At 41.0% G+C, this 9,398-nt stretch overlaps 1 protein-coding gene across 1 annotated transcript; it reads right to left on the reverse strand.

Moving 5' to 3' along the window:
* Window positions 1-1,019: 1,019 nt before the first annotated feature.
* irx2a (iroquois homeobox 2a) lies at window positions 1,020-7,319 on the reverse strand. Its single transcript, XM_008432176.2, has 3 exons — window positions 6,673-7,319; window positions 4,967-5,372; window positions 1,020-4,305 (listed from the first exon to the last, which is right to left on the reverse strand). The coding sequence occupies exons 1-3, from the start codon at window positions 6,910-6,912 to the stop codon at window positions 3,425-3,427; spliced, it is 1,527 nt and encodes a 508-aa protein (XP_008430398.1). The 5' UTR covers window positions 6,913-7,319; the 3' UTR covers window positions 1,020-3,424.
* Window positions 7,320-9,398: the final 2,079 nt, after the last annotated feature.

Genomic DNA, 9,398 nt, shown 5'->3' on the forward strand with positions numbered 1-9,398 from the left:
GGAATTGAATAAATAATCAATAAACTCTTCAATAATATTCTAATTTATTTACATAGACCTCTGAATGCTAAATTGTTGACGACATAATCAACACACCTAAATAACCCAACTCACCCACCCGCACCCCTTTCCTTCCCTTTTCCGAGGGCAGCCCTGGCTGAGTGGGAGGGTTTCTTGACAACACTCAAGCTCAGATTCAACTGGAAAATGAAGGATTAGTTTTGAGTTTGGCCAGAAGCAATGACTGAAGGGGGGTGGGGGGATATTATATGTTTGATTAAAACACAGGAACCGATAAAATATCAAAAATGTATATTTCAGCGCCAATTAAGAAATAAGTTGAAGGTTTAAAAATGGGGATAGCGCGGATAACATCCTCGGAAGTTGGCTTTGAGATCTAATTGTTTAATTAGCTGTATTCTATAATAGCAAAGCCATGATGAAAAGCAGGGGGAAGTCTCTCCGATTAGGCCCCGTCACACAGCCCATTGAAGCTGGCAGATGCTTAGATAGACTTTTATGGATCGCTCGATGCTGGCGCTGTAATGAAGCAGGCAGGCCTGACCTGTCCTGAACCAGGCTGAAAAAACTCCAGGGACGGCCCCGCTGGGAGCCCGTGATGCCCCCGATGTGTCCCCTCGGCTGTATTAATCACACTGAAAAAATAAATGTGCGCCGGGGCGAGAGAGAGAGAGAGAAATAGAGAGAGGAATAGAGGAGGAAAAATGTAATAAGTACATCGTTTATCCCCATCAAGGTCATGAATATTTGACCGAGGGAGCAGAAATGAGGCCCTAAGAGAAAATGATTGACCATTTAGAAAGAATGGATTGTGCAATCTGTGAAAACTCATAATAGTTATGAATGGTAAGAGTCATCAAGCATTTCCCATCTGTGCTGGGCTGACAAAATAAAAGAGCAATGAACAGGGAGAATTTAAAAGAGGAAAAGAAAATATGGATCACATACAAGTTATATGACAAAAAAAAAAAAAAAAAGAATCTCAAAAATGAACGTCATAGTTGGAAAAAAGAGTTTAATATTTTCTTATTCTGAATAATGGATATAACACCCCACCTTTTCATCATATGTACAGTCATATAAATTAGTAAAAGTACTCTTGTTAACAAGATTGTGTTCTTTGCCCCAAAGACAACAGTCCATAATATATATATTCATATTTATATTTACAAGACAAACAGAAGATGTCAGTTTTCCACTTTTGCAATACAACTTGCATAAATTATAGGCATTGTTCCGCTGTCATTTTAAAAAAATAAATATCAAATGTAGGCTACTCCACTCTGAAGTCCTCAAAGTTCTCTTCAGATCAGATCAGTGTCCTAAGAATCCTCCCCCTCCCTCCCCAAATACATTTCCTAGGCCATGTGTTGTTTTTTTTTTTCCACACACAGATATATAACAAAAAAAAATAAAATAATATCGTGGCAAATAAGCAAACAAGAAGAACCTGAGAAATAACATGTAACTCACATATAATGGGAGATGATGAGTGATGATGATAAGGAAATCACACAAGGCAATGTAATGAAGACTGACGATCTGAGTCTTTGTGGGATTTAGCAGCAGCAGCTTTCATTTCCAAAGAAATATGGTGGCACTGGATACGGTTTGGAGTAAGAGGTTATGAGGGTTAAAGCGTGGGACTAAAAGAGGTTGAAATCCTTTTTTTCCATGTTTTATACTCTGAGCAATTGTGACACCTACCTGCAGAGCATGGAAATATATATATATTAAATTTAAAAAAAAGAATCCCGCGATACAGAATTTGGAAAAACTGTCAAACTGTTTCAGAATGAAAAATCAAACTAAATAAAATTGCAAATGTTAAATAAATCTGCTAACCTAAACCACAACTGCAGCAGCACATATGAAAAGTGAGCAACTGCCACAACCACTTACACTGTAAAAATGACTTTGTGAGGGAATTAAGTATTAGTCATTAAAATTACTTCAGTTTTATTCAGACATATTACTGTGTAAATGTAATTTTGATATGGGTATCAAGTACTCCCTGAACACCTTTTTAGACTTTAGCAGTAGACATTGGTTCAGCTATTGTCCTCCTATTGTCATTCGTCATGTTGCATTTGACAAATACTGGTTAGCATGGGTTTTATTAGAAATGCGCTTTACTCAGTAAAAATGGATATCCTAAGAACTGTAACAAGGCTTGTAGATTAAAAAAAAAAGTTTAAGGAGTTTAAGTTTGTATTCAGTTTTAACCAGTTTAGCAACAGCTCTAATGGTAAAGTACGACCTACTGGCAAGCTGAGCTCCCTAAGTTTGAGGTAGTTGTTGCCAGTGAAGAAGTCATCTCAGCTGTGGTTGTCATACTATTGTGTTAGAATAGATTTTAAATAATTGTATGTCTTGTTTAATTTAATATAATGCCGGGTGAACAAATCCTACTAATTACAAATTTATTTGAGTATTTTATTGTTGGAAATTTCTCTCTTTTACAAGTACTTTTTTAGCTGTTAAACTTACATGCGTTTTACAGCTATTTATTACTTGTAAACACAGAATAAAGACTATGCAAATAACATGTATCCTGTTGCACCAATTTTACTGAGTAAACCAGCAGTTGGTTTTATCAGTGTATGTGACATTTGAAGGCTTGAAGTTGCACTAAGACTGTGCAGAGGGAGCTAATTTGTTTGCATTTGGCTGACCCTGTGTAATTATAATTATCCTAAGCTGAAAGATAAGGTTTGGAACCCACTGTGCACACGCACACTCACTCTGTATCCCCCTCTCTCACTCTCGCACACACAAAGGAAACAATAAAAGTAAAATTCCTCCTCAAAGCTATGGCAACATTTCTCTGCTTATTGGATTCAAAGACTGTCCTTGTGTGTTATGTGTCTGCGTGTGTGCTTGGGTTTATTTGAGGCCTGTTCTTCGCTGTTGCAATGGCTGAATTTTACACGTTAATTTTCACCTGAATTCTCCTGTTTCTGCTGATTTCAAAAGCAAGCTTGTATTGTTCCCATGAGAAATAAAGATATGTTGAAATGAGTAAAATGCGTTGAAAATAAAATAAATAGATATATATTTTTACTTTAAAATAAGGTTTTGCTATTTTTTTTAAACCTCGTTTTAAGATTAAAGTCTCCATAATGAGATACAATTATAATTATGTCGGTAAATGTCGTTTATTCTTAATCCAGAATCGTCCTCAAAACGGTCAGATTTATTTGATGAAAGGCAGAGACTGTTCCCACCAAAGCAGTGACATGAAAGTGACCAAAAGTAGAACGGTTGGTTTGCTTTGAAAACATGTAAAACAATGGCGAAATCTCCATCCGCTGCTGATGTGAAATACAATTCCAAGATAAAAAAAAAAAAAAGAAAAAAAAATCCTAAATAAGTTTTCATTTTAGTCACAGAGTTCTCCTCATTACGTACCTTTCTTTGCTTCTATGTTTGTGGCTCTGAAATGCTGCTGCTCGACGGCAGCAATCTGGTTTGGGTTATTTTTAACGATGGGGGAGTCTGGCCTGAGCTTTGGTTCCGCGCAAGCCTCCGCCGCCGCCCTGTGAGTGGCGTTCAGACCCTCGTTCGCGGCCGCGGCGGCTGCGGCCGCGGCGGCGGCAGCTGCCAGACTCACTCCGGAGGAGTTGGTGTACCGCAGGATCCCTTGACCCTGCAGGGGGCTAAAGTTGCCGTAGTTTGTGTAATTGCTATAAAAGGGAGACGTGTAATAAATAGGTCTTCCGAGGATGGAGGGGGCTGGGTAGAGTGAGGGGGAGCTGGCAGCCGGTGAAGTCGCGGAAGGCGTCGGGGGAGTGAGGAGTCCGCCGCTGGAGGAGGGGCAGTTCGGCTGCCCCGGTTGCCCCTGTTGCTGATGCTGCTGCTGCTGCTGCTTTTGGTCCGAGGTTGCAATCTCGGCCAGAGACCACAGTTTGGGCTTGGCCGAAAGATTCTGAGGCGCCCCGGACGGATTAGGCCTGTTGTCCAGACACGAAGACAATTTACTGACGTTGCTGTTTATGAGGCTCCGGGCCAAATCCTCCCGCTGGCTGTGAAGGTGGTGGAGATGATGGAGGTGGTGGTGGTGGTGCTGATGATGGTGATGGGTGAGCACCGGAGCTTCCACGCCCGTCAGAGGCGACGACGTGACGGGTTTGGGTGAGAGTTGGTCGCGGCGGTCCACGCCATCCTCACTGCACTTGTCCGCTGTTTGGTCGGAGCTCAGCTCTGAAACGCAGCCGACCTTTTCCCCGTCAGACTCGGCAGAGCACGAGTGATCCGTCAGGGTGTCGACGTGCAAACTGATGCCTGCACGAGAGGACAGAGTTGGCAAATTAAGGAAAAAAAACAAACGACGCAATTTTTGAAATGAAAAGAAGAAGAGAAAAAAGGAAATAAAATAAAGAAAGGTAATACAAATGATTTAACTTAGAAAGTCAGAAATATGAACTGCATACAACTTTTTTGGCTGAATTTAAAGTAAGAATTAAAACTGAAATATTTATGATTTATATTAATTTAGCAAGTTAGTTTTTGTTTGAAAAATTATATTTTTAGATAGTTTTCTGTGCTTCCATTTTTATATAACAACATGAGGGAAGGGACATAAACTGACAGTTTATTGAGGGTCACTCGTGAAAGTGTTTTATCACTGATTTATCACCACGTTATCAAAATAAATAAAATGTCCCTTTCAACAGGTCATTTTCATAAAAAAAAAACAGTACGCTAATCACTAGAGTTACGGAACGACAGACACTTATAGCGAAAGGGCAGCATCCTGGCCTAATCATTTGTTTCCTAGCCTGAGTTAATAATTCACAACTATCCTTACATAAAATCTCGTTAAATATCTACAGCCATAAATTAATGTGGGTAACGGGGGGACCGGGGCGCACACCCTCCCCGTGTACAAGCCTCAATAGTTAATTTGATCATTGGCTCTGCGTGTTGCCACATCACACCCCACCTTCGTCCTCCGCCGAAGCCTCGCTGTTATCCAGGGTTTTGTCAGAGCGCTCCGCCTCCTTCCTCTCCCCGTCTCCGTCCTCCTCGTCCTCGTCCTCGCTCTTACTGCGGGGCGCCCAGGTCATCTTGTTCTCCTTTTTGAGCCTCCGCCTGGCGTTTGCGAACCAGGTGGAGACCTGCGTCAGGGTCATCTTGGTGATGATGGCCAGCATGATCTTCTCCCCCTTAGTCGGGTACGGGTTCTTCCTGTGCTCCTGTAGCCAGGCCTTCAAGGTGGCCGTGGCGTCCCTGGTGGCGTTCTTGCGGTAAGCCGGGTCGTTGAGTTGGTAGGGGTAACCCGGACTCCCATATGGATGGTAGCTGAGCGCCCCAGCCATGCCCGTTGTGTGCGCGTCATATGGAGAGGACTTGAGGGGAAAAAAAGTTGGGGAAAAAGTCACGCTTCCATAAATGATTTGCCCAACTGAGCAAAAAAGATATAGGCATAACAGTGGAACAGTGGACAGTGGGTTATATATATATATATATATATATATATATATATATATATATAGCGTGCGTGTGTGTTTGAAAGGTAAAATAAACTTGGACTGTGAAGGTTGGATGTTTTATTCTATTATTCGATCTTAAAACGTTTCATTAATCTGTTATATCAAATGTCATTTTTGCATCGTAGAGCTGAATACAAACCAACTGATTATTAATGTCATATATTTTATTTATTTATTCATTTGATGTGTTCTTTTCTTATTAGTTTTGCTCGAAGCATTTGTCGAGTAAAAGCAGAAGAAAAAAAAGGTGCAATTACCAAAGTCTAAACGCCGCGCGTATGGCAGGCCACAGAAAAAAAAAAAGAGAAAAAAAAGCCATGATTTAATGCAGCAGTGATGGTTAAGGTCATTATCGGATTAGCTAATAACAGAGCTCCTGTTAATGCAGTAGTTAAGATAACATAAAGGAAATTTAATTTTGCGTAATCACCCATTAACTTGCTCGTTTTCATTGAGTGAATGCATGATTTATATCTTTATTATTATTTTTTTTTTCACTTTTTTTGTTTTCTTTTTGTCGCTGCCTCAGTGGATTTGCAGCATTGCAAATCCCATTAACAAATCACTTGATATGTACCTTTCCCGAAAAGCAATTCAAGTCTGTCCGTGTGACATGATCACTACGAGTCATGCTTTTCACCTTAAATGTGATCACTTGAGAGAAAAAAAAAATATCAGTGGCTTTATTTCTTTTTTTTTTTTTTTTTTAGAACTAAACGAGAAAACTGACTGTTTAATTTTTTTGACTAAATAGGATCTAAAAATGTTCCGTCGTTTAGAGTCTAAACTTGTCAGTCTACATCTATTTCGCATAACACATAAGGCTGCGCAGCAAGAGTTAAGCGGTGGTCAAGCCATTCCAATCTGTAGCTCATGCCTGAAAATCCCATTTAAGTGGAGGGGGTGAAGGATTTTGAAAGTAAGGGCCCTTCCAGGAGACCACTTCATATAAATTCATAGCTCTCAATGGAAAAGTTCTGCAGCTTCCTACGGATTCGAGAAAAAAAAAAAAAAAAGAGGGGGGGGAAAAAAAACAACACACACATTGTAAAGCGCCGATCCATGGCGATCAGATCAAGACTGTGCGCATACATGGTTTAAAACGCGGAAATCCAGCACTTACAATCGGGAGTAACACACACGAGAGATATTTTACCATGTAGGAGGGGAATCCCGTCGCAGGATCCGTGGAGTATGACAGCGGACTGGAGAAGCCCGCACCAGCCGAGGCGGAGAAAGCAGCCGAGCCGGGATAGGGACTGAAGGCTGAGCCGGAGGACGACCTCGCCAAGTCCTCATTCCGCGGAGCAGCCAGAGCCGAGGCCCCGTAAGCCGGACACGAATAAAGAGCCAGGGAGCCTGGGGGCTGGTAGAGGTAACCCTGAGGATAGGACATTGGTGAGCGCAATAGAGTTCGCCGATTCTCCCAAGAAAAAATAAATAAATAACAGGAGGGGGAGAAAAAAAAAAAAAAAAAGACGCGCACAAGGCGGCGGACAACAGTGGCTAAAATATAAACAATCAACTCAATAATCAGCCGTGCAAACAGTCATCAAACGGTGAAAGTAAAAAAAAAGGCCTCCCTCCGCAGCCCCCTTACTGGGAAAAAAACACCCGAAAGATCTGTTAAAGTGCCCACATAGAGGTAATGTGGCATGCGTCTTGATCCCCTAGCGTCCGATGTTTTTAGTGCGCGGCGCTATGAAATGAGGAGTTAGGAGGGAAGGAGCCAGTTGAGTTTCAGACACACACAGAGCATTGGGGGGAAAACTGGAGCTGTCACTCTGCCTCATCTGAATATCCCATCCCCGCCCCCTTTGTGCCGGACAGAAATGGAGCCTCGGAACAAAACCAGCGCTCCACACGGGAAGGAGACGGTTCCATACCAAACTAGAGAGGACGCACTTTCACTTCTGTTTGTGTGTTTGGATTTTCGAACCTCGTAAAACAAATGTAACACGTCTCACCGGTTTGTTCTTGGTAGATTAAAAAGCCCACAAGATCCGCTGTTTATTATTATTATTATTATTATTATTACACTTTTTTTTTTTTTTACTTTACAAGTTATAATTGTTTTCTCATATGGCACAATGGAAATACAACAACGTAAACAGCAACCTGCTGAATGTTAATTCCCTTCACTTTATCTGACAAGGGAAACAGTAGAACCCGTTACAGAGTGCAATGTGACTTGGCTTCTCGCACGCAGGTGCTCATTTAATCATATCCAAGAGCGCAGCCTCTGTGGTCACCGAGCTGTGTGCGCGCACCTCTGGCAGAGCGCGCACCTCCGGTGTAAAGAGCGCTCTCTCCGGCCTGCTGGAGGCGCATTCAGCTTTTCAAGTCTCGCCACTTGGTGCATCTAAACTCATCCCCTTGTTACAGCAATTCCATTCATCAATGGCAATAGAGCTGTTGGTAGCGGTAATTGTCGCTTTATGAAGGGAACTCGAGGACCCCTCCAAAACACACACACACACACACACACACACACACACACACACACACGCACACACACGGTACTTTGGTGGAGTGCGCACTACTCACTTGAATATTTGCCAGTTCACACGGGAGTTTATGGCTACTCCCGTGTTCTTTTTGCATCATTACACCAATGCATTGGTTTAGATGTGTTATTATTATTATTTATTATTATTTTTGCTATCACGTCTTTTAGAGCAAACTTTAAAAAAATAAAAAAGAAAAGTATGTTAACTTTGTTAAAACTAATAAATGTTCAAGCCGTTCTTTTGACAGCTGACATTTCTCTCCATGAATGCCGTCCTCCGTTTTGTTGTGATGAGACAGTGTACTCTGAATGACTCGTGAAATACTTGAAACTAATTGCACTGTTTACGTTGAACGTGTCATTGTTTTATAAGGCCAATTCGCACATTACAAACTCACACAAAACACAAAACAAATAAATAAATGTAACATCTTTTCAGCTGTGCCGGCATGATGTCTCTTATTTTGGGTGTTAGGTACTTAAAAAAAAAAAAAAGCAAGCAAATCTAACCTATCAAGTCAGCTTATATACTTAAAATCACAAAGTTACCGATTTTTGGTTTGTTTTAAAAATACAAAGTATTTTTTTTTCTTAAATTTGACCTAAATTTCAAGTTCTTTAAAAGCAACGTGTTTAAATCTATTCATGTAATTCTCTTAAATATTTAGATTTTGATGGATCTCCCCCTGATTATTAGAAGTCTTTATCTGGCCACACCTCACAGAACTTTCAAGAGGCACCCTTGAGTTAAACAATGTCAAACAATTAAACTAGTTATTAATACATTGTTATGTTATTATTATACACCTGGTTTTATACTCAAAACAAAATGCTCTTTCAATGTTTTAGGCCAACCCATCAAGAAAATCCTAGCTATGAGTACATTTCCCCGCAATATTTCCAGCGGAGGAAAAAAAAAAGATCATTGTTCATCACATATCATTTAGTTTATAAGGCTGTCTTTGGACGGACTCCATTGTATTTTTCTAAGTTTCTCTATTTCAGACAGGACTAATCAATCCCAGAAGATCAAAAGCTCACCTTTCAAAAAATAGATAGGTCAAGATATGGACGAGCGGGAGTACTGGCTGGTCCACACCAGGGGGCACTGTCTCCTCTACACATAGGCATGGTGTAACGTTCCCATTTTCCTGTACACCGGTGAGTGATTATGCGCATGCATGCATTGTGTATCGAAAAGCCTCGATATGCAAACACATATATAATAACGAGAGCATGTGCATGCAGATTGTAAATGTGTGCACACTCGAAAATTGCCATTGTAAAAGTGCACCTGTTGGCCTGTTAAAGCGCACTTTAGGTTTGTGTGGGGGTGTCTGTTAAACTCCAGACTTGTGCATTCCAGGTCTCAG

This window comes from Poecilia reticulata, linkage group LG16 (genome assembly GCF_000633615.1).
Source record: "Poecilia reticulata strain Guanapo linkage group LG16, Guppy_female_1.0+MT, whole genome shotgun sequence".
Taxonomy (NCBI): domain Eukaryota; kingdom Metazoa; phylum Chordata; class Actinopteri; order Cyprinodontiformes; family Poeciliidae; genus Poecilia; species Poecilia reticulata.

What these genes read in the sequence shown, in the direction of transcription:
- irx2a (XM_008432176.2), bottom strand. Translation starts at nt 6,912, where the DNA reads ATGTCCTATCCTCAGGGTTACCTCTACCAGCCCCCAGGCTCCCTGGCT. An exon ending in CGGGATTCCCCTCCTACATG is followed by an intron (nt 5,373 to 6,672) that starts GTAAAATATCTC and finishes TTTCCCCTCAAG; the next exon opens with TCCTCTCCATATGACGCGCA. An exon ending in GGCTTCGGCGGAGGACGAAG is followed by an intron (nt 4,306 to 4,966) that starts GTGGGGTGTGAT and finishes CCTCTCGTGCAG; the next exon opens with GCATCAGTTTGCACGTCGAC.